The following is a 26,547-nucleotide window of genomic DNA, read 5'->3' as shown; positions in this document are numbered from 1 at the left end:
CATGCATATTAATACCTGCTTATTAATAACATTTAATATAGAAATGAAAAAAAAAACGTTAAAATATGTGCAGATGTAAAAACTAATATAAAGTTAATTACAGTCCATTTTTTATTTTTATTAAACTGTTTAAATTCTTATCATAATAGAAATGTTTTATCATTGCATTTTTGAGAGAAATTAATCAAAATTTGTGAATTTATAATAATGTTATTGTACTTCAATATTCTTTCTTAAATTGTACAGATTGTCAATTAAAAATTTTATTGACGTATTTATTTAATCGTTAATCTATCGATTTTTGTGAAATAGGCCATGCGGAGATATTTACCGTGTGCGTTGAGCAGCTGAGGGTAAGGAATAAAAGAAGGAGATGTAGAATTATCCGTGAATTGTGCGCATGTACAAACGGGATGGGGGTACCACCACCTGGAGAGCCTTTGATTTATGAGCGAGAGGAGAACAGAGCGAACCAAAGAGCAAGATGGATAGCGATTGACAGAGAGGTATATATTTGCGAAGAAAGGATAGAGGGGAACACGATGAGAGAAATAGCGCGAGAAGGACAGTTCACGACAGTGATGATAGAGAGAGAAATAGATAGCACGTAAGCGTAAAAAGGATAAAGCAAGGCGGAAGGAAAAAGACCACATTTGCGGAAGAGGACAGAGTCGGGAGAGAGGAAGGAGCGAGTTAAAGAGAGATAGAGCGGAATATTAGAGGGGGGAAAATCTCAAGATAGAAAAGGACAGAGCGAAACGATAGGAGGGAGAGAAGGGGTGGAAGGTCGGGAGGCAGGGAGGGAAGAAAGCGCGCCAGTAGAGTCGTGGCGCGTTTCCGCGGTTATAGTGCTGCGGAAGATCATCGGGAGGACTACACCCCTGCCGCAGTGGCGAGAATCAACCCCTAGTGGATCGGCACATTGCACATTGCGCGCTGCTGCCAAGCGGAAAAGATGAGCCTTTTACTGGACGAGGAGGAGCTCGACGAGTGAGTTCTATTGTGTATTTAATAAAACCTAAGGGCTTCGTCCTAAGGGACGGAGGGTTGTCGTTGGGTTCTCACTCTTGTCTATCGCACACGCGCTCGCGTTCCTCGAGGGAGCGTGAAAAAGGGCTGGGCTGGCCATCGCGAGTCGATCGTGCGGCCGTCTTTGTCGCGAGTGTTCTAACTAAAATCGACACAGGGTGACTTGAAAAGATTTTAGAAATTGCATTCGTATGATTTAAAGAAGTTCCGAAAGGATGTTACACGCATTACGTTGATCAAATTCCTGATTTTAATTGAAAAAAACAATGAAAAAATAACTGACATATAAGTTTATTTATATTGCTCTAGTGTTTAATGCAATAGCAACTTTAGAAAACTATTTGACAGATGAAAAAATATATTGTGTTTTGATTTGTGTAAAATTTGAAGAAAGATGCGTGTAACTTTTTTCAAAATATTTCTGAGATTTTGAGCGATTGAAGAATTTTATTTAGTTTTACGTGACACTTGTAACATCATGGTATCACGGTGGAGATTTAAGAGATAATCTACTACGCGAGTATGCTACAGCAATGCAAAGTATACGTGGATTAGAAAAAAAATGTTAATAAATGAGAATGTTTAAAAATACTAATGTCAATAAAAATTCTTATATAAACTCGATATAATTTCTTTAATAAAATATACAAAATTTCTCTATTCAAAAATGCTTATATCATCTAACAAGAAAATATTGTTAATGAAAAGAGAGAGACAAAATGTACTTATTACATTACTTTTTAGTGTGTGTATGTTATACAACATACTAGAATATTAAAATATTTTTATGTCATTCTATTGCATGTGGTTTTTTTTCTGCTTAGCATCCTTTGTTTTTCATCGTGTTTCCAGTATTAATTAAAATTGAAAGACAGATTTTTAATCACAGAAGATGTTTACAATAAAAAAGATTACTTTTTCAAAGTAAGTAAGTCTTAAACATATAAAAAGGACAAACGTAATATTAATTATATATATATGTATATATATATAAATGGCTCCCAAAACTATAATGTTTTGTATATAGTAATAATAATAGTAATTTTTTGAAATGTAGATAATCGCTCGATTTTTATTATTTATTCTTTTTAAAGTTATAAAGCTTTTAAACGTAATATTAAAGAGCATTGCTAATTAAAAAGCAAAACGGTCTGAGCATTTGAAAGGGACAAAAGAAAAGCACGCACGGTCTATGAAAAAAAAAATTATATCAATTTGATCGATTTCAATATTATCATGATATGAATTTAATGCTAATTTTAAATGCAAGAGATGCGTATTTTATATAATATTCATACCTTTATTAGATTTGTATCTTACTACAGCAAATCATAGTTGACAATTTTATTTATTTATAATGCAAAAAATTGCTAATTCAAGAAAATTGATGAAATAATCGAGATGAACCACACATAATATAATATAAAGTTTTTCGGATATATCTTGTATATACATCTGCCATATATTTTACCAGAGTCGTATTTCGACAGTCGGACCTTCATTAGAACCAACCGAGTTTTATGTCGATTAACGATTTATAGTTGTGCGCGTTTTCAAAGCTGCTGTCATTCAAAGACGCGTCTAATTAGAGCAAATATAACTTTATCGTATACAGTATCTATTACGGATTCTGCTTTTCCGCTAAATCAGCTAGACAGTTACGCAAAAGGAAACTAATTGTATCAAGTACGCAAGCTATATCGGGAAAAGAAATTTTCCACTACAGACAAATTCATGATTACGCAAATTATATTTATACACATATTATAAAAATATATGTTATAAATTTTTATATGTGTATATGTGTATTATATACGCTAATATTACATTATATATTATATTACATACTTTTTAATGATACAGATTTTGAGTCAATCTTTTCCTAACGAAAATATCATCGGTTTTCGCAAATTTTTAATTTTTAGTGTAGTGTATATCGCAGATTCAAATTAAAATTCTATTAAATCATTTTGAAATTGAATGAAGAATAACAATTTTGTAATCTATTTTCTTAAAATTTAATTTCGTAATCTGTATAAATTTAATTTCGAAAACTGTATAAATTAAATTTTGTGCAGAGAGAATAATATTTATATTATATATATTACAACTTAGAATCTTTTAGTATCACATGAATATTACATTATTATTTTATTCTTAAGAAAAATATTTGTCTCAAAACATATTATTAATAGCGCACTATATAAGCACACTTTTCTTTATAATATATGTAAAATTTATTATTATTTTTGATAAATGGGTTATCCACGCACACAGAGGAGACCGTTAAGAAACATTCACGCACGATATGCGAAAGAAAAGCCTGATGAATGCGAATGAAACGCATGATTACGTGTACGTTGACTTACATGCTTCCCGTTGGCAACGAAGTGGACGATCGATGCAACTCTATTAATAAGAACGAGGAAAGCAGATTGTGCCCTTTTCTTTTCTCCCCGTGCCCACTACATTCTCTCGTAAATTAATCGTAAGAATTCACACATACATACACATTCTTGGAGTCCAATAAATTATGGGATTTCAGTTTGCTGTTATTATGTTCTACAAGAGTATTATAGATGAAGTATCATACATATATTTTGCACGAGAAGTATCATATATATTTTTTGCAATCTCTTTTAAATTAAATGAAAATTTATTTGTGGACGTTTAATTATTTTCTATAAAATTTTTTTAAAATTCCAATAAATAGATTTGAATAAAAAGCAAGTAGAAGAAAATAATAACACAATACGCGTTACATATAACATACATTTTCTGATGAATAAACAGTTGTTATTGCAAACAAGAATGAATTTGAAAGCTATTTCCATAATAAATTGGTTTTTTTTCTAACTTCAATTTCGTGCTCGGTTATAAAATTATAACAGGTTACATAAACACTACAAGTAATGAACAAGGTGTACGCTGTTATTTTACATAATTATATCCAACTATTTTTGCAAAGGGATGGAGTATGAGAGAGGGCTTCCTTGCCACCTTCGTAATTTTCTCACATAAATCAAACAAAATATTACTCTGCCAGTAACATAATTGTATAGTTTTCATATTCAAATAAAATACCTAAAATGGATGTAAAGGATAAATTTTCAATATGCATATATATTACACGCTGAAAAAAAAGTTACAACATTTTTATTTAGATAAAACTTTTAATTATCTGGTCAACAAAAAATCTTGAAAAAATCTTTCTTCTTTATCGAAAAATTTTTTCTTTAAAAAATATTAAATAATTTTAATAGTTTATGAATTGGAAGAGATTTAAATAAATATACACGACATCTAAGGAATATCTAATATACCTGCCAGCAATATCCTTCAAGGCATGCAAAGCACTCAACCTCATTAATTAATATAAGCAGGAATTGGAAGTCTCGATCTTATTTCAACAGTTATATCAGCACACGTTATCCCATGACTCAGAATTACACACCATGTAGATGGTCGGTTTATTCAACGATGTTTGCCTTGCCAGACACTTCTTATCAGTGTCCACGCCACGAGTAATGTAACAAATAGCGAGGTAGATCGACACACGAAAGTGTAAGGAAGCGCAATAAATAATTAATCTCGGTCAAGTGCAAGTCATCGATAAATCCGAATGTGAAAAACGTGACGTTATATCGGGAACGACACATGCGGAGACAGAAACTTAGCCTTGTATTTAAATGCATATGAGGTAGTTCGGGTATTCTGGCAAGATGAACATTTTGCAAAGGCTTTATAAAACTAGGCCATACTTTATATATTATATCCTCCCATAAGGAATATAGTGTAGGGTGTCACACAACGCACAAGTTCTCTTTTTATCTACGGATTATGCAGTGTATTACATAATATAGTATATATGATATGATATATTGCATTATACGTTACATATTTTCTGAGCCATAAAATTTAAATTTCTTTTTTATTTGATTAGTTATTTGAGTGAAATGTATCTCTCATTTATCAATAATAATCTAATATACATATATATGTATATTAGATTATTATTGATAAATGAGAGATACATTTCACTCAAATAATTAATCAAATATATATATATATTTGAGTATTTAAATAAGATTAAGTAAATTCATCATTAATAATCATGTATGATTTCAAAATGCACATGTTGACTTATTGATATTTAACGATAGGTAGATCAAATATTAAGATCTACATTTAATACTTTGAATATTAAAATATAATAACGGAATATAAAATTTATAATGATGATTTACCATCTTATATATATATATATATATTTTTTTTTTTTTTTAATTTAAACTTATTTTTTCGAAATAATATATATTATCTTGATTTATAGTATTTCTATTCTATCAGTATGATTTAATATATATTCGGTATCTAATTTAGTTTATAATTAGAATTTGTGACTGAAACAAATAGAAAGATTATTTTCATTCTCATATCATCTCTCTTCATCAATGATTTATTGAAATTTCATAATTTAATCTTTAATCGGACAATCCTTTTTAATTAAAATAAAAGAACCAGATCTTGCTATAAAAATCATTCAATCAAAAAAATTATTAATTTAAAAATTTAAAACATCGTCGAATAAGATTCGATAATTTCAGTTTTGTTTAACAATATTGCCAATTTGAATCTGTACTTGACAACCTTTATCATTGTGTTCATACATGTATATTACCTCTTGTAAAATCTGAAGATTGTAAATCCCTGGCTATTTATGAAAAATCTAAGTTTTTAAATTAAGAAATTAATAAGGTTCTAAACTTAAAAAAAAACAATTTATATACATATATAACTTGTTTATAATTTTTCATATATATATATATATATATATAAATTTTATTCATACATTTTTTAATTTATATAATTAAAGTTAAGTGTATCACACAGACATAAAGATTGGTCTCTTTAATGCACTCGTGTTGTTTCAGACCATGTGCAACAAAATCGTTGAAAGTTATGGTTCGTGTACTCGGTTTATATATCTGACAGCAAAAAAATTAATGTCCTACCTTTTATAAAGATATTCCAGTATGAGAATAATTCACTCGCATATTCACCATACCTTTTCAATTCTTTAATTGCCATAGTAACAAGATATAGGCCTTAGTAATAATCTATTGTATTTCTGGAGGGCACGAACTTCGTGAGACATATTAGATTATATTCTGATCGCGTAATCTGTTGGGAAATCAATTTTAAGTTAGGATACATAATATATGTATATTATAAAATCTGCACGTGCAAAATTCCTTCTTGAAGTTTTCAATAATTATAATTTCGTTTCTTATAATTAAAATCGTTTCAATTTCAAAATTATATTATTGTCGTAAAATATAAATTATATAATTATATATTTTAAAAAATGTAATATAATTATAAATTTATTTTGTCTCTCTCTTTATCTTTACAAAATGTAATCGTAATATAATTTATGTAATTTAATAATAATATAATCAATGTTTTATATATATATATATGTGTGTGTGTGTGTGTGGGTGTGTGTATGTGTATTGTTATCAGTTATTAATACAATTAATATTAATAAAAAAATAATACAATTTCACAAGAGAAGTAAAAAATGATAAAATTATGCGAACATCTGCGCCACATGTTGGACTATCCATGTTCAAACAATCGATATCGTTAATGTTTAATTCCGTCGCTCGCGTTAGATTACGTAATGCGAAATAAGTCAGGTTTATATCGAATTTTGATTACTTCATTAGTTCAGTCAATAATCGCCGAAGGTTTTCAGCGATACTAATAGTAGTAATGGTTCATACATCGGAAATCAATGACGTAACTATATATTTAAGTTAAAATTATATTTACTTGTGAAAATGTCGTAATATTTTTGCCGCGGATAAAACTGCAGACATAAAATAATAATACAACTTATTAAGTGATAATAAATCTTCTCACGCTTGTCTTCAAATTTCTGATTTCTTTGTCAAAATGCGATATGCATATATATATAATTCTACTACTCAGATAGAAGGAGCCTGAATTGAATGATCGCAGAACTCGTGTACGAACACGTGCAGTTTCTCTGACATAACAATTTCTTTACCTTTTAGCTTCACAAGTTTCGATTACGATTGGCACCCTTTTGACGCGCTTCACGCATCAGGGTAACACGTACAGCATCCGTATATGTGCCTTTCTACTAAATAAACCGAGTTATTGCAGAGGAAATGCGGGTTTGCTGCTCGTATTGAGAAAAACATTTTCTTCTAGAATTTTTTTTCTTAATTTGTTATTTCGTTATTTATAAGTTATTTCGTTACAAGAATTGTTAATTGAGAAGTTTTAAAGAGACAAAGATGTAACTAATAATTTTATTAGCTTATTTTTCATCTGATTATATTTTTCTGATTGATTGGATAGAAATTAACATTTTAGTATCTATGTAGTTTTATTTTTTTTTTCCTTAACATGACGAAGAAAAAAAAGGATGAACAAAAGTATTTAACATGCTATAAAGAATCACGAGAAATTTACGGGAATCCTTGAACTTCCAAGTAAAAGAGGTATCATATGTGATATTCTAACGCGTGCGCCCAATGCTACTTTAAGCCCGTGTACCAAAATGAGGTCAGAGGTCAGGTACAACGCGATAACACGTTTTCTGCATAACGTCGACACATTAGTCGCCCAAAAGCGTCTGAATTGGGATATTCTATGTATGATAGTCGAATATAGTCCTAGTTGAGTATCATTATAAATAGTCTTGCACTAACAATGCACTCCTCCTTTTGTGTATGATTTTGTGTATGCGTTTAGATCTTTGCTTGAAATAAAAGATCAAGAGAAATTTATTCTTCACATAAATTTAAGTTGTAATAAATATTACAGAGAGAGAGAGAGAGAGAGAGAGAGAGAGAGAGAGAGAGAGAGAGAGAGAACAATATACTCTGATAAAAACATAAAAATATGTAAGAATCAATATGTTTATTAATAATTAAATCTAATATTCTATATGACAATTGATTGCATTCTGCAATTCAGTTAACTTATGATTTTACATATAAATTATTTCACATGGCATTAAAATCTTTAGAAGAATAAAAAAAAGTTTTTTTATTCCAGAAATATTCAATTTACTTTGACCTCTGACGCAAATTTAATTATTAAATTATTGAATATTAGGTATATTAAATATTTAAATAATCACGCTTTTTATTGAGAATGTATTAGTATAGAAACTATTTTTATATATTAAATATAAATATAATTAAAAAATGGTTTGATAATGAAAATAATATTTCAATGTGTGTATAAGGTAAAATATATTTTAATTAATATTATCTTAATAAAATTAAAATTCAGGAATAAGCAAGTTCTATTTTGTGTTATAACTAAAAGATAATTCGAGATATACATAACGTTAATGTATACATTTGACAGAAACATATTCTCAAATCGCGTGAATAATAATCATAGTTTGGAGTTAATGATGTTTCTCTCTTTCTATCTCACTCTCTCTCATTACGTCGAGTTGACATTTATAATGGATCACGCACGTTCAGATATTACATATACATTTCGAATTGCACGTAATAATTTCAGTTATATTGCGGTTGCGGTTGTCAGTTGCGTTAGATCCAAATTCACGAGACTGTATCTGATTCGCGCGCCCACGTCTGATAACGGAGATTGCACGCGCATTGTATGTGAACGATGACGAGTTTGAAAGTTTGGAATGGTGAGATATTGACGGCCCTTATCAGATATCAGTTCCGGATGCGCGGATATTGCACAAGAGTGCTATTGCCTCTAGCACGATATGGCTTATTCAATTCATATACTATATCGATCGAGATCCAGAATCGATAGACGCCGTAAAAGCATCTTGCTATTATGCGTCACGCGTACGATAGCGAGAGAAATTGAAAGACCGAGCAAAAAGGTAACAACATGCTCGTTCTTGTATACAGAATAGTACTTTTATTGTGAAGAAAAACAAGTTTGAAATACAAGTTGAACAACTGAAATGATAAAGAATTGTTACGCTGCGAGAAAAAAATTCGCGCGCATTTAAATTCAAAATTATTGAATGTGTTCATTAGTACAAAGCACAAAAAATGTATTCTTTTTTTTTTCTCCATGCACGTAAAACAGTTTTTGTATTACAAAATTTCAAAGTAAATTCTATAATAGATATTTAAAACCTAAATTTAAAAATTTTCTACACACTTGATGAAAGGTTCGCAAATAAAAGCATTTGATATATTATATTATATATATTTCTATTCTATTGTTATTCTATTATATTCTATTATAATTTTATAACACTATACAGTTTCTCATATACATACACATCACGCAGTTATTAACACTTCACGTAGTTATAAACACTTATGTATGATATCTCGGAATTATCAGTATCTTCTGTTTTAATACTAGTAAATTAAATATAAATATTTTTAGATTATGTGGATTAGTTTATCTATATATCGTTCCAATTTGCAATTGTTTGATTCGAATTTGTAATTGATTCGCTAGAACCAGAAAAAACATTTTTTTATCAGATAATCGATAACCGTAACATCGGTGTTTGTTCAAAACACACCGTTTTAACAAATGTGCAATAATAGTGCATTCAATAATATTGCGTGACAGGATCTCTCGAAAGGATAAGTTTTTCAAGTAAGTTAAAAATATCTCGTTTAAAGCAATTTTATTACTTACATAAATTTTGTTACCACCCATAATTTAAATATAATTAACTTGTAAGTGTGAATAAAAGTAATGTTATGTTTCATTCAAATTATTTCAAAACTTGTGATTTTAATGGTAAATATTCAATAAAAGAGTCGATTTTTTTATTAGTAAAAATATTATCCTTTACTATAAGTAAATCAAGATAAAACTTAATATTTGTTACTTAACAATATTAATTCGAAAATATGTTGTTATATCAACATCTTTAAAACCATTCTGTTTCCAAAAGAAGATTCAGAGTAATGGTACAAAACGCACTTTGCGCAAGTAGAGCATTTGGTTGGCATCGCCGGTCTAAAAGTAGCAACGATCTGGTCTCGCAGTACAGATCATTGGGCGACTGACGTCCTCGTTTGCTGCTTCCATCCGTCTCGCGAGACTCATTCGTTAATAGTGATCCGGGAAAATCGTGAATTTTTTGAATATATTTCTCTCAGTCATGCAACAATGTGTGTGTATATGTGCGTTTTTTATACCGTACAGTGAACGAAGGTAATCGATCAAGTGGACAATAACAGTTAATATAAACGTCATGACGTGAGATCATCATCAATTCTGTTGTCATCAGTGGCAAAAATATTAGGAAATTCACATGGTTTCATATGTATATATATAACGATAATCGGAAATTAGAGGATAATTCCCAGTACATTATTAGGACTGTAATTAGACAATGAGAAAAGATTTATTTATCGATATAACATTAGAAATTTTCAAAACTCTATCATTGATACAGAGTATCTTCATTCTTACTTTCATGCCATATTCCAATGTCTCTAGAAAATTCACGACAATTCTAACGAAATATAAGTAGCAGTTTTCTCAATCCCATTATAACCCACACGTTTAATAATTAATCAATATTTTTATAAGCTATAAATGTAGCAGTGTTAGAATCCTGAGAATTTTGAGATTAAATTAAATTAATTAGATAAACGTGCTTTATCTGGAAAAAAAGCTCTTTGAATATAAAACCTTGCACGTGCGCAGCGGAAATTAAAGTGGCCTTCCACAACGGATTATTAAGAAAATATTACAGCCGGTTCGTCGTCGAGACGGCGCTTATTTATCGATATCTCACGGGAAGCCTCTAGGTAATTTACGGGCGAATTGCTCGGGGAACGCCCTGGTTGGAACTCAACCTCACGTCCCATGATTTCCTATGGAAGGGCACGCCCACGCGCCGGAAAAAGAAATGGTCCTAAACGGAAATAAAAGAAGAAAAGATGTTTTTCGGAGTGAGCAGAGCAAATGCGGCGCAATCGTCTAGGGCGGAGAGGTGGTGGTTACGTAATATCCCCGACGACCCTTATAACCGCGCGAGAATAACTCCAATTTCTCGGCTTGGTGGAGAGCTGGTGAATTCCATTCCGCGCGGTTAGCTTTCCGTTTGCGGTTCCAGTTCGCAATTGCAAAAAAACTCGATAAAAGCGTATCTCACCCGGCAGATAGACGATCGATCCTGATACGATGGATATTTCCCTCGTGATTTTAATTCACGTCCAATTTCTAATTGAGAACGCGCATAATGTCGGATATTAATTGTTATATTCCGGTAATTTACGATAAAAGTTTTATCGTAACACGCAAGTTACGCAAAAGTGATTGTTAATTAAAAACGATATTCAGACAATATAATAAATTTGAAACGAGAAAAAGATGAACGCAGTTTATTCAAGCTTCATTCCGACAAATCATGACACATGTCGGTTCTGATCTTATTATAATAATACTAATATCTCATTATTAATAGCGGCAGAAAGTTAATAAATAAATGCTTTCGAAATGAAGTGGATTAGTAGGAATGCCAAAAATGCCTGATTTATCACTTGAAAAAAAACAATAAAATGACTATTGAGCAGTTTCACGTAGATAACATAGTAATTATCTAGCTAAAAATAAGGTAAATAATGTTTTATCTCAGTTAAGATAAACAAGATTTATTTCAAGTTTATCGTAGATAAGATTTAAAAACTTATTTAAATGATTTTAAAATAATATTGCTTTAAAAAATATAATTAAGGAAAAAATAAAAGCATAATCATATAATAGATAGTAGAGCATACTGTTAACATTTCGAATCTGACATCAACTGAGTGTATACTCACATAATACATACTAGAGCATACTGTTAACATTTCGAATCTGACATCAACTGATTGTATACTGACTGTCCACTTTATGAAACATTGGTTGTGTTTATTGTACAGCAAAACTCACAACTTTAATAAGTGCTTAATAGTTATTTAATATAATTGGATCTTACTTTTAGATCGCTTTTAGGAATAAATCTAAGAACCAAACATATTAAAAAATAAAGTGCTTATTAAAGACTGAGTTCTATTGATTACAGAATTAAATAATTTAAGACAGATAATGCATTTTTCCTAAGATGTATATAATTATATCTCATAGATAATTTTATCTAGATAACAAAAAACACTGTCTATGAGTAATATAATGTTTTTAATAATTTCATAATAAGAATCACATACATACACAGGAAACGTATAATATACATTTTCGTTACACACGTATACAAAAATATTCCATGCCGTCAGGTTTCAACTTCACAGCTCACGTTTTCTCATTGTCGGCGACAAAAGCAGGGAGAAAACTCGCGATAAGAACTTTACCCTCGCTGCAAATTTATCCGTCTGGATGAAATTCGAAAGCGGTATTTCGCTTTATTCTCACGAACAAACTACATTAATGATGAAACTGCTTTCAAAAATATGTGCGTCCTCGTTACTCCGATCCGGACATCTCGTACACGCGTTCGCCCCTATTGATGATTATGCAAACCTGACATGTTTGTATCCGACAACAATTTACATTTGCACAAGTATGCATTAGCGGTCACGACCGGTTACGCGTGTGTCCGGAGAGAGACATGCTGAACGATTGGCAGCCGCGATCGGTGACGATGTGGTGGGAACGATATATATCTCAAGCGATGTATAAAGAGTCTCGTTGCGATCGTCGCCAACTATTCTGACATCGTCGACCGACCCTGTTTCGATCACGAGAAAAAATTGCGCGATTCACGCTTCGTATCGCGAACGTCGATACGACGCAATCTCAAAAGGAGAAAACAAAAATTCCGCGTAAATACCCCGGAGTATCAAAGTGAGGTGTGATCGATCAGTTGCGTAAGAGATCCTCCATCAAATATCCTCTGATAAAAAACAACGTCCGCAACTGGTCTGCATCAAAGTGGTGTTGAATTTTGTGTGTAAAAAATCGGCGCCTCTCTTGCCCTCGTGGGAAAGGATCGAATAATGCCGACGTGTACCTGTCAGAATAGAACTTTGAACGAGTCAGGGGAGCACGTTTGCTCCCTGAAACCACCGATGGAGAAGGACAAGACCAACGAGACCAGAGAATGTGCCAATCCGGTTAGGTAAAGGCATTTTTTTGTAGAGAGAACCGGAAAGTGTCATCCTGTTCGATCCTCTTTGGTTTGAATAACGTGAGCCGATTTAAGACGAGATAGAAAAGATAGAATAAATAATATTCTGTTTCGATTTCTACAGCGCAGATTAGAACGAGTTATGTAAAATAAGTTCTTTGTTAAATAATAGTTTAGAATTAAATAAAACTTAAAATTCAACATCTTACATATATCGTCAAACTAGCTACGTAAATTATGTTTTTATGAATTTAATTAATTAATTTGCTTAATTGAAATTAAAATTTGATTAATTAACCCTTTATTTCATAACACATTAGTCAAAAAAATAATCTAAAATGTTTTATATAGAGCAAAAGAGAAAAAAAAAAGAAAATTCGTTGGGAAATGTTTACATTAATTTACACAGGGATCATTTCTCTCTTTTGAGATATATTGTAGAGATTATTGCTAAGTAATACATGTTTTGAATTTTATGGCACTCTCTTTTAATGTTTGTATAATGTAAAAACGAAGCCTCTGCAATATACGTCAAAAGGAAAGTTAGCTGTATAGTCAATGTAAATATTTACCAAGATTAATTCAAACTCGGTTCTGTAATACGAAATTGAATCATCTGTTCAAACGTAACGAGTTGTCAGACGAGAACACGTGCAATAAAAAGATCAAGTACGATAGCTTGATTAGGCAGAACATCTTCTTTTTAAAAGGAATTGGCAGCTGGATCGGGTCTCTGCAAACAGACACGAATAGTCGCAAAAATCGATTTTATTCACAAGATTACTCAAGGATATAACGTCGACTCCTGACTCCTTGGAATACGCTCCTTTATTTCTCAAGTGTCATTGAATCTTTCATTAATTGCAATCATTAATTTTAACTATATAATTTGCTTCGTGTCTTGCTTATATTATATAAAACGATAATTAACGAAAGATTAATTTTATAGAATAGTAAAATAATAATAATAATAAAATAAGCACATTATTCGCGTCTGGTTACAGTATTCGTGATATAATTTTACGTTTCGATCATAAACGTTGCAGAAAATGAGGTGTTTGGATAAAAATGGTAGGAAAACTTGATTATTTTCTGATGTTTGAATGTGAATAATATCAGAAGTTATTGCGAGATGCGCGAAACATCGAACAATAACTTGTCGCGATTCTGCAACGTACGGCCGTGTCTTGCGATGGAAATAACGGAAATATGGTGAACGCAGCTTCGCGAGAAACGTAGACTATGTAGTTTCACACATTCCCCACATTATTCGCGTGAGCATAGTTTCCATCGAGTTCTGTCGTGGACCGTGAAGAGAATAACAGAAAGCCCTGCCACGAAGCCAGCAGCAGTTTACAAAAGACAGATAACGCAAAAGCAGAGACACCTTGGTAAGTCTCCGAGCAAGGATATCTCGCACGTGGCAGGAAGGAACAAGAGTTTTCTTTTAAAAATTAAAAAAATAGTGTTAACGACAAGATATAAAATTGTTATTCGTAGCCACAATCAATGCAAAATAATACTGTCAGATTATATGTAAATATCCTCTTGGATTTTTACCCGATAAAGGAGACGATTTTTCGAAATGCAATTCGAAGAAATTTCTTTATCTGATAATGTGACAAGGTATGAAACCTAATTACGGCTGTGATCAATAGAAAGATGCAACTGTTAGATGTCAGATTATTCTTGATTTTTACTCGATAAGAAATAGAGGAGATAATTCAAAGAAACTCCTTTATCGATAGACGGATTAATGCGCATCTGCGTTCGAAGATACGTTGAAAGATTAGTATCATAATAATTATTTTTCATTCTTTATTATGAAATATAAAGCACAATTAACGTTTTCTGTGCTATTTTCTACATAAATCAATTAAGTTAAATAAAATTTTATTTTTAATTAAGAAAAGAGGACTTTTACAATATTGTCTCCATGTAATATTAAAATTTAATTTGCTAAAAGCCTTTTATTTACATTATTAAGTAATTTTGTCTAAATACTTTTACTTTTATAATAAAATATACTTTTCAATTAATTTCAGCTTTACTTTATTAATAAAGCATGGTTTAATCAAACTAATCATAAATAATACTAATCAGTAGATTGTTAATTGTCGCAGGGTAAAGAAATTGAAAAATGTGACGGAAAACATTTTTAAATCTTTATTAAAAAATAAATACTTGTGAACACTCTATATTCATTAAATTGAAATTTTCGAAAGAGCAGTTTTCTCCCTCTTTCTCTTTCTTTCTCCTAAGCATTCTATACAAAGTGAGATATTTAAATGTGATTATTTATAATTTATATATTAATTGGTTATGGATAAAAAATGTCTAAAAAGAAATTTCTGAAAAAAAAGAAACAGAGTTACAATATAAATAAGTTACAATAAAACGATATTATGACTTCAGGAAACAGACATTTTTATTTCAATGCTTCATACACACACATTGTTCATTATCGCATGTTAATTAATTCTGCAATAGAATTTATGATTGGATTTGAATTAAAAAATGATTTCTGAGAAAAATTCTATCATTACTATGTATTTACTCCGGATGTGTAAGTACATGTAATTGATGTCAAAGTATAACAAGTGTGAATATGTTGACGCCTACGTCGTGATTAAATCGATGAATAGTCGTGCGTGATTTCGCAATCGTAAATCGAAACTAATCTCGATAACAGTCCATCGGGATTAAAATGATATATGTATACATTTACATTGTTGAGCGATATCAACTATCCAGGAACAATGGACAAACCTTAATTGTCGACCGATACTTTCTTTCATAGAAAACTCTTGATAGAAGTCTAAGAAAGTAAACGGCTTGATAAACATTAAGATGAATAAACAACCGCAACTTTTGTTATTCCGTTCGGATCGATTTTGACCCAATTTCGTTTTTGACATCTTCGTGGCGATATCTGATACTTTAAATGTCACGATTTTTTCAGATCTTTATTTTTAAATTTTTAATTTAGATTAATTTATACATTAAAATATTTTTAAAATTTTATTGTGGCTTACAGTTTTTTAAACTTTATAAAAACATTATGTAATAACTATTTTAGCTCTTAATATATATATATATATATATATATATATATATATATATATATATATATGTATGTATGTATGTATGTATATACAAATAAATGTACGTAAAATATCAGAAAAAAAGAATATTTCTCTGAAAAAAATCAACACTATTCATCATTTATAAAAAAATTTTGATTTTAAATTCATATTTTATGATAGCTTTAAACTATATCTTATATTCTCTGAGAAATTAATTGAAAATATAATAATATTAAATATTCTTCACAAATGGCGTAAGAGCAACAAACCGATATCTGGAAAATAGTTTTTTTCTCACAATCGCGTTTCATATCGCTTACTAAGAGACGTCAGAAATGATGTATAATTATTCGGCCGATGAACGAGGATATGTGACTTTATTAGAAACTGATTAAGACGAGCGCATTTAATTTTCGATGATTTGATATAATTAGCGATATATGCCCGTCCCTTCGTTTGTCGGAAAATTACATTCGTGACGTCATCATGTCAAGGACCATCGGCGCAATTTAACCAGAACTCGTTCATTCGCTTGTTTTATTGTTCACGACAATTCAAAAAGTGTGTATAAACACACAGATTTATAATTTTACATGACATAAAGACACATATCTTCAAAGTTCGATAATATTACAAAGAGATAGTGTAAATTGAGATTTATAGATTTATAGTTCTTAATAGAATCTAATTTAGATCAATGTAAAACACTCTATATGAATATAAACTGTTTAAAAGTCACTAATAAACGTCTAAATTCTGTTAATAATTTACAGAATTATTTGGACAGCGCGAATAAATAATATCGAGTACTAAAAAGTAATACAGAGTTATATCAGCATTTTATGAGCGCGAGTAATATCACACATGTGTAGCGAATATCGCAGAAATATAAATAAAATGTTGTGATATGGGTCTGACACCGTGATGTTATATATATTTATATTTCCGCGGGGTGAATTTCTTTACTCTATTACATTATTCTTTTACCGTATTAAATATAACTGTGAGAAAGAGAAAGTTTTTTGACAGAATGTAGCTTCTAAAACATTTGTGCGAGCAAATATTATAAAATGTAATAAATGTAAATAAAATAGAATTTTTCATTTTTCAGATACAGCGATGGCTCCGTACGGTTACGGAATCCCAATATCGAACTCATGGATCAAGATATATTGTACCATCTCGCACTCGGCAGCGGTTCCCATGATCTCATTGAAATGTTCGGCGATGTCAAAGTAAGACGAATAAATAAATTCTCTTTTATAAGTTTGTTCAAGAAAATAAAGTGAAATGTTCGTACTGGCGTATATAAAGAGGTTCTCGATCGAAATACTTGAAGAAACTTTGTATAAGCGTATTCTTTGATCAATTCCACATCTTGACTTTTCTACTTAACAAAAAAATTAAATAACCGCGCTTCGTCTTTTCCAAATTTTTTAATTTTCAATATTCAATATCTTGGTAACTAAGTTTGGAATTAAAACTCTATCAAAGCAAAATCCGCGTTTGAAATTAAATAATTTTTTTTATCTCTACGCTCTTATCTTGAAACTCGAGATCAATTTGCAAATTTTATTTATATTATTTCCAATCCAACGGCACTTGTAATCAAAAAATTGCATGTTAATCTATTAAAATAAATCTATTAAAATATTTGAAATTTGCAACAATATATAACTATTGACAAATATTTAACAATTATTATTATTTGATGTCATGAATTTGTCGAAATGTCTGACTTTATTTTAAATTAAGCATATATATTTCATATTAATGCATTGTTAGATGTTATAAAACTCGGATGAGTCAAATGAAATTATCAGAAAAAAACATTTATTTCCTTATCACTTATTATTAATCGCGCTTCTTTTCCTCTTTAACATATGCTGTATTTTAAATGACATTAATTAAAGTGATATTGTCTTAGTGTTCATGTATCATATTGATGACATAATACATACTGATAAATATTAGATGAAGTTTTTCAACGAAATGTAATTATGTGCAAATCAGACGATAATTGTGCGTAATAATTATCATCAACGTGATTATTTACATAAGATATCGCAGAGATAGATTCCTTTAGTATTTTTAATTTATAAAATAATGATTAAATATCTCGAGTAATAAAATTATTGTGTAACGCATATCACAGAAATATAAATAATATAATATGTATATTTTTGTAGGAATCTATATCCTAATTTTAATTTCTTAAATTTTTGTAGTCTATATTAAATTTGCCATTTAGTTAGCTTTAAGCTAACTAATCAGTCTTCTTGTTTTTAACGTAATTATAATTGGATTATACTTATATACGCAAAATAGTATTAGACGTAAGACGTTACATTATTCACAAATATTGAGCTTTTAATTTCCTTTGATAAGAGTTTGTGTAACATCTCTCTCGACGGGTATTTATTTTTTATTACATTTGTCAATAATCGATTTAGTCAATGCGTCTTTGCTCTTTGTAATTGACATTCAATTTGGATCGTCAAAAGCGAATATGCATTAGTCGCAATACCGTGCAATTGTGTGTGATGCTGACGATGTCACGCGATACTCTCGTGATGTCGGCCAACATCGATAAATCGTGAAATATATTTCAATGACGTACAATTACACCATCGACCACTACTAGTTTATTTTTATCATCGCAACCGATGATCTTTGACATTTAAGAATGAAAGGCGTCTCAAGCGACAGATTCCGAGCGTCAACAATTAATTAACATACTTCCTTTTTCTCCATCTTTTTCTCCTTATCCTTTCGAATCTTTTAGTTCCTTAATAATGTTCTTGTCATATTCTTAAGTTCGTCTGTATGGGCGGAACACCAAAACGGATGGAAAACTTTGCCAACTACATTATGAAAGAAATTGGTCACAAGCTGCCAGCCGGAACGACTCTTCTCGACATCACTAAGAACTCTTACCGCTATTCTATGTACAAAGTTGGTCCAGTTCTCTCTGTCAGCGTAAGTCCCTTGTTATTATGATTTTTCGACGCGGAACATTTTTACTCTTCAACATTATAAGACAAAAATTTTATTTCGCCAATCAATTATAGAAGAAGGTCGAATAAACGGTCAAACACGAAACGACCGAGTTTTTTTAAAGCGTTTGTACTATATGCCATCGTAATTGGAACTCGTTCAAATGGTGGAACATTTACGCCGTCAAGCAGATTTATTTTTGCACAAACACGTCGAGTTGTATTTATTTAGTGTGGCGTTTAATGAGATGAATGTGTTCACTATTTACGCTTGAAAGTTGTTATCCTTTTAATTCATGCAAACCGTGACCGATTTTGCATAATTTGATTATATATCAATACACGTTGAATTTTTCTGAATCCATGTCAGCTCTGTGTAGAAATCATAACACATTGAGTAATTTCCGTAGGTTGTTTGTTCATTATTCATACGTTATATCAATGGCAACATAAAAGGAAATCAAACTTACAATATCGCGATATATTTAAATATAAAAAAGTCATTTAAAAATTTTTAAATTAATATTTTAATAGAAAACTTTCGAAAAAATTCGAAAATGAAATAACACTGGCGCAATATTTTAGTAAGATTTTTTGAAAAAGTATCAAAGATATATATTAAAAATTGACTTCAAATGAATATCTTCAAAAAATAAATGACAGTCTCAAATAAATCGAGAAATAGTTATTACCATTTTTGCAAAGCATATTGTGATATCAGACAATACTGTTAAAAAGTCACTTTAAAACAAATATAGTATAGCAACATTTTTTCTATTTAATACAGCGCCGACAACATCGACAATCTGTTTCTACTAGAAAGAAAAGATCTGCTAACATTTCACATTAATCATCGCGCCTCGTTGCCGTTATAATATTTCTCTTACATGCCTGGATGGTCAAATCGTTTTAACCATCTTGTTTTGCGCGAATTACACACGTGGCAAACAAGTCGAGTGAAATTTGAAACGCAATTGCGTTATTGCCTGAATGTTGGAAACAATAATTTATGACGGAGGTGCCTTTCACGAATGAATGCTATCTCTCGATGTCACAGATTTTTAATACAAAACGTGTATTTTATTCATTCGTGAAATTTGAGAATTTTATCAGTATAAAACTAACCAGTTGTTTGATTTAAATACAAATATCCTATTTATTCTCTATATATTTGCACTGAAACATGATGATTTTAGAATAATGGAATTAAATTAACAAATTCAAATTAAATAATTTGAAAATAATTAATATTTTTATATATAAATATAATTATATATATATAATACTATATATAAATAATTATATATAAATTCCATAGAAAATTGAAACAAACGTCATCGTTAAAAAAACATTATTATATAAAAAAATGTCATGTTTAGCATGGTATGGGCGTACCTTCTCTCAGCATCCTTCTTCACGAAATTATCAAGCTGATGTATCACGCGAAAGTGAGAGATCCAGTTTTCTTCAGGATCGGAACTTGCGGTGGTATTGGCTACGAAGGCGGTACGGTGGTTATCTCGGAAGAGGCCGTGGACGAGATGATGAGGCCTTACATGGAACTGGTCAGTTTAAATATTAAATATTTCATATTATGTATAATAAATAAAAAGGAAGGAGCAATAATTCAACACCAATCTTTTGAAACCTATTATATTAAATAATATAAATAAATTTGACGTAAAAAAAAAAAAAAAAATAAAAGATTATAAATGCAAGTTTTATATTGCAGTCGGTGCTCGGGAAGGTGATACGCAGGCCAGCCAAGCTCGATCGGCAGTTGACCCGCGATCTTAAGGGCCTGGCCAACCGCGATGATCCCTACGATACCGTGATCGGCAAGACTATGTGCTCCAACGACTTCTACGAAGGCCAGGGTCGTCTGGATGGTGCATTCTGCGAGTTTACAGAGAACGACAAGATGGAGTATCTTACCAAGTTACAAAAGGCCGGCGTGGTGAACATCGAGATGGAGAGCGTCTGTTTCGCCGCTCTAACGCATCACGCTGGCATCCAGTCTGCCGTTGTGTGCGTGACATTGTTGGATCGACTCAAAGGCGACCAGGTATATCTAATCTACATATTTTCGACATATTGAGACATCGCCGTGTACGCTTCACAAGAAGCTCCATATATGTAATATAGAGTGAGTCACGGAAATCTAACGATTTTTAAAATGAAATATAATTTAAATATTTATTGCTTAGCAGATAATAGGATATAGAATGACGTTTAAGTATATTACGTGATCTTATTCTTTTTAAATTAAAAAAAATTTCACATTTGTCAAATGTCTTCTGCATTTATTCTACGTTACTCTGATCTATCACGCAGGTTTTGTCACGCATCGCTGTTTGTACCATATTGTCTAGTATGAGTGTAATTTTTTTCGTATATTTGATTCGTTAATATACAGGTAAAATTACAGGAATACATGGTGCAAACAGCAATATAAAACCTGCATAATAGATTAAAGCAATGTAAGATAAATGTGAAGGACATTTGATAAATATAAAATATTTTTTTATATTTAAAAAATGAATAAGATTAAGTGATATGCTCAATTATCTTTGTTATCTTAGAAAAAATAATAATAATAATAAATATTTTTAAAAAATCCAGATTTCCGTGACCCACTCTGTATATAAGCTTCACATGCGTTGCAACGTATAATCACTTCTTAAGTGTAAAATGATTAAAAAAAAAAAGAGATAAAATCTCACAGTTGCGATATAAAACCTCTTGATTTATATTCAGAGGTCAATTCTGTTGTATAAATGTTAATATACAGAGTGTCCCAGAATTCGCGGACACGAAATTCACAACATGATTGTCCGTGGCAAAAGAGGCAACTTTTTCCTCAGCAAAAATGTCGAGAAAAGTTATCATTTTTTGCTAGTTTTCAAATTTTTCTATTAAATATCTCTGTAACTAAGTCTTAAAAAAAATTTTAATTAACTTCATCTAAAATTAACTGCAGAATATAATTGTGTTAATCTTTTAATTCTACAAAGTTTGGTTTGCGAAAAACCCGTCTTTTTCAATTGCTTATAACTGGAAAATTATTGATCCCTCAATACTTTTGCTGAAGAAAAAGTTGCTTCTTTTGACACGGACAATCACGCTGTGTACTCCGTGTCCGCAAATTCTGGGACACCCTGTATACTAAAAGTAAAACCATCAATGTTATCATATTGCTTTTTGAATCGATCATGTTATACGTCTAATCGATTGCTTTCACGATTTGAAAAGGTTCTAGCTCCCAAGGAAGTGTTAGAAGAATGGCAGATACGACCGCAGACACTAGTCGCCCGCTACATCACCACGTACCTTCAACGAAAGGGCCGTCTCTCATTAGAAGGGTCTCACGGTTCCATGTATGTGAAGAGTCCGCGTCGCTTCAAACTGGTGCAACAGGAATCTGAGAATTACGACTAAGTCATCGTGAGTTCGATGATGCGGCTACTAAGATCTCCCCGGGTTACGATCGGATACACCGGTTTTGAAATCGTGATCGCGATTAATTTATGTTGCACAAACCGCCTCGTATTTATTTATTTGTGAAAACATAATTTTGCTTGTAAAAAAAGTTGCGTAGCAACTATCGATGCACGAAAATGGTTATTTGAGAATATTTCGAAATATTTGATAAGTTGATAGAAGAGACGAAGGATTTAAAAGAAGATTTGATTGATTGAAATATTATACAGCGTAATAGAATTTTTTTGACGTCTGCTGAAAACACATTAAAAAATTCTTATTATCGTATCTCTCCCTTCCTACGTTATATTTAAATTACTTACAAGCTGCCTCAGTATTCAAACCTTTCTTACTTGAATCTTTGATTAAATATTTAAGATTCTTTTTATCCGACCAGAATATTTGAGTACAAATGATTTGAATAGCTAAATAGCATATTTTTGTTTTGTATTTTATTTTGCTGTGTTTCATTCTTTTTCAATCTTTAATTGGCTCAAATTGAAATGTTTAATTGAAAGATTGACTTGACTTTCGTGCATTTTATGAGTTATTAACAATAATTTTAGTCAGGAATTGTATAATTACTCACATTGTGTGAGAAAGCCGTTGTACCTGCGACAATGACGTGATGATTTCTGATACTCGTAAAAAGATGAACGACTCGATGTCGAAGCAACCGCCAAAGTTTCTCCACCGTTTATTTCGCGCGGTGTCCCAAGTACAAAGTGTGCAGAAATTTACAAACTGCGCTCGAACGAGAAAATACACATTTTTCAAAAATACATATCTTTTGAGATATCAGTTGCATCATTTTTGATTAATACTTATCGCAATTAATAAATATATCTCATAATCTGCGATATCGAAATGAAATCGTCATTTAAATTTCTTGTTTACAAAATCATGTTATCTAAAAAAATCACCAAAAAAGCATGAATCCCAGATATATAGAATTAAAACTGCAGCTATAATAAGGAAACGAGATAATCAGAATGAGTTAATCAAAATTGTGATGCAATTGATCACATAATTTCATAGATTTAATTTTAGAATTCACAAGGATAAGAATATATGGCGTGTTACACATATGTATTCGCCAATTAAACATACCAAGGTTTTCTTTCTTCTGTTATATTCTAAATGAGTGACGATGATTGTCTTGTAAATTTTCAAGGATTTATATTGAGAATTTAGACAAAAAATTCGCTAACGGACCTATCCGCGATTTATTATTCCAAGTTTGCGTGTTGTATCGAGAGCAGTTTCGAGAGAAATTGTAAATTTAGCCTCGCACAATCGCCGGCGTGTAATAAACACGCGGTGAGATGTGAAAAATATATATACGTATACTAGCACACTTTAGGAAGTTTGGTAGCACACATTCCATATAAATATATATATAGTCGAAGAACACTAGTATGTTTCCATTCGATTGTTATCCATAATGTATAAGCTGGAGACTATCATATGGAAAAAATTTGTGCGAAACGAAAGCAAAAAGAACAGTCACTAAATATATCTTAATTCTTTTTCAATTTCTCGTTATGTCGGTGATCCATCGAGATACTTGTATAATGCCATATCGCAAAATATTTGTAATTAATATTATGTATTGCATCTCATTGTTGCGTGCAAAAAGTGCGATTTGACTTTTTTTTTTTATTAAAACAGTTTTGAAATAAGATAATCGAAGATTCCATAGATTACATAGATGGAGTATCGCACTATAATATACGCTATAATATAACCTGTTGAAATGGCAATGATCGACTTAACACAAGCAATTTAATTAGTATCTGCAATAATGTGCGTCATACTGCCATGCTAACATTTTGTGTAAGTATTGGCTGATACATGAATAAATGTAATTTCAAGTGTTCAATGTTATATATAATTCTGCTTAGAAATTTAGTTCAAACAAGAAAAATCTATAAATCTTCATTCTCATATTATAAATAACCATTTATATATGTTTGTCGAAATAACCAATAAATTTCCACGGCACAAAATTATAACCAGCTTTTTCACATAAATATTAAATATTTGTTCGCATTCACATATATTTAGGTGAATTATATGAATCGCGAGTATTTTAAATGCGAGGAAAGATAATTGCAACAAAATTATTAATCACAAATTAATAGAAATTACAAAACTATAGCAAAGCAAATACGTGATCAGTAATCGTGATATTTTGTCCACAGGGTTGGATAAAAGATATTATTAAAATATATTTTTCAGAATAACTTTCAAAATTTTTTTAGATTTATGCGATAAATTTTTGCAAATACTCGTACTACAAAATATTAAGAACACGAAGATTTTATTCAGAATACAAAATCTCTAGATGAAACCAATACATTTTATACATGATTTTATTTATGCTGAGTATAATAGTAAACAACATATATATTTGAAACGTTATCCAGCCTTGTGCGCACATTATTATGTTCGTTACTAATATTAATATTTTACTACTGTAGAAAGAGAAAGAGATAGCAAAGTTATATAGTTGTATAATACACCTTCGTTAAGATTGTTGCTAGGAAACGAGTACGATTTGCATTTGTCGTTCACATTCATTGCGATAAGGAACGACGGAGCCTAGAATCGATATAATATTAAAGTAAATCACTGACATTGTTACACGGTATTTCCTCTCCATTTTATATTTACCCGAGAAAAACTGTCGTTACGACACATCATTAGTGTCAAACAAACGAGATCTTTTCATTGTACTTACCATATCTTCTTTGCAATCTGCTATCAGACCAGAAACACTCATTTCATTCGCGAGATAGTAACTTTACATTTTTTTGTTATTCTAAAATGTCCGCAAGAAAATATATAAAATGTTTCAAAAAGATGGAGTACATATATATAACAGAATACAGCCTTCAGATAATTCTTCTGTTCTACGAATTTTTAAAATTGAAGAATTAAAAAAAAGCAACAATGGTGTAATTTATTTATTTTTTTATGAAGAAAAGGAAATTGATCTTACAATTAAGAAAATTATGTTGAATTATTTTTCCTCTTTTTTTTAAGTTAGTGTGCCATTATTTTGCGCTGAATATGTCGCTTTATTTATTGATTTAATTAAAACGAATAATTATAAGTAAAAAATCTCAAAGCACGTATTTAAAAAGAAATTCCTCTTTTCGTTGCTGATATACACTATTTTCGGAATAATCGGATATATTTTTTTTTCTCGCCCGTTCTTTGTCGTCGTACGTATTTCTTTTCGTTCCACGAACAACGACATATCTGTGATGCATTTATAATATGTGCGAGAAATATTAACAAAAAATATGTACTTAACGTATTGATATGTATAATATACATATATGTACATTCGATCTTATCTATTCTCTTCGCGAATCCGTAACGCTTACTTCTCCTACTCACGATGTTACATTTACTAAAGCCTTCATTGTTACTCTCCTCTTGCACATATAACTATTATAATATTAATCTATAACCAAATGTCTCGTCAAATGTCAGCGGGATGTTCTGTTATTCGTAAGTTCGTTAATATATATATATATATTATATATATATTCAGCTATCTAATTGTATTGTCACTGTATAAATTTGATTATTTATATATTAATCCCAACAAGGGATGTCTAACGTGTCCTTTTAAAAATTAATTGCTGGTACATGGGTTACAAGAAAAAAAGAAAAAAAAGAGAGAAAAAAAAACACGTTGTTGATTGTACGTTATAAAAGGACAATAAAAAAAAATATTATATATTTAATAGCATTGATTCTTATCCTCAATTTCATTTCAAGTTTGAAAATAAAAATTAGA

At 30.5% G+C, this 26,547-nt stretch overlaps 1 protein-coding gene across 3 annotated transcripts; it reads left to right on the top strand.

The window, feature by feature from the left end:
• The first annotated feature begins 163 nt into the window (after nt 1–163).
• LOC140672347 (uridine phosphorylase 1) lies at nt 164–26,489 on the top strand. 3 transcript variants are annotated; one of them, XM_072904420.1, is made up of 6 exons: nt 164–990; nt 17,369–17,492; nt 19,075–19,236; nt 20,633–20,818; nt 20,986–21,318; nt 22,506–26,489. In XM_072904420.1, the coding sequence occupies exons 1-6, from the start codon at nt 956–958 to the stop codon at nt 22,689–22,691; spliced, it is 1,026 nt and encodes a 341-aa protein (XP_072760521.1). In that variant the 5' UTR covers nt 164–955; the 3' UTR covers nt 22,692–26,489. The 3 variants fall into 3 exon arrangements, with proteins under 3 accessions (XP_072760521.1, XP_072760520.1, XP_072760519.1); XM_072904419.1 differs by lacking the exon at nt 164–990 and adding an exon at nt 10,066–10,251; XM_072904418.1 differs by lacking the exon at nt 164–990 and adding an exon at nt 12,238–13,162.
• The last annotated feature ends 58 nt before the right edge of the window (nt 26,490–26,547 follow it).

Source organism: Anoplolepis gracilipes, chromosome 13, assembly GCF_047496725.1.
Source record: "Anoplolepis gracilipes chromosome 13, ASM4749672v1, whole genome shotgun sequence".
NCBI classification, from domain to species: Eukaryota; Metazoa; Arthropoda; class Insecta; order Hymenoptera; family Formicidae; genus Anoplolepis; species Anoplolepis gracilipes.
Note: the sequence above shows the minus strand (reverse complement) of the source record. Positions and strands in the feature narration are given on the sequence as shown.

Coding starts and splice junctions, on each gene's coding strand:
- LOC140672347 (XM_072904418.1), top strand. CDS start 13,041: ATGCCGACGTGTACCTGTCAGAATAGAACTTTGAACGAGTCAGGGGAG. Junction 13,163..17,368: donor GAATGTGCCAATCCGGTTAG/GTAAAGGCATTT, acceptor TTCATTTTTCAG/ATACAGCGATGGCTCCGTAC. Junction 19,237..20,632: donor GTCCAGTTCTCTCTGTCAGC/GTAAGTCCCTTG, acceptor TGTCATGTTTAG/CATGGTATGGGCGTACCTTC.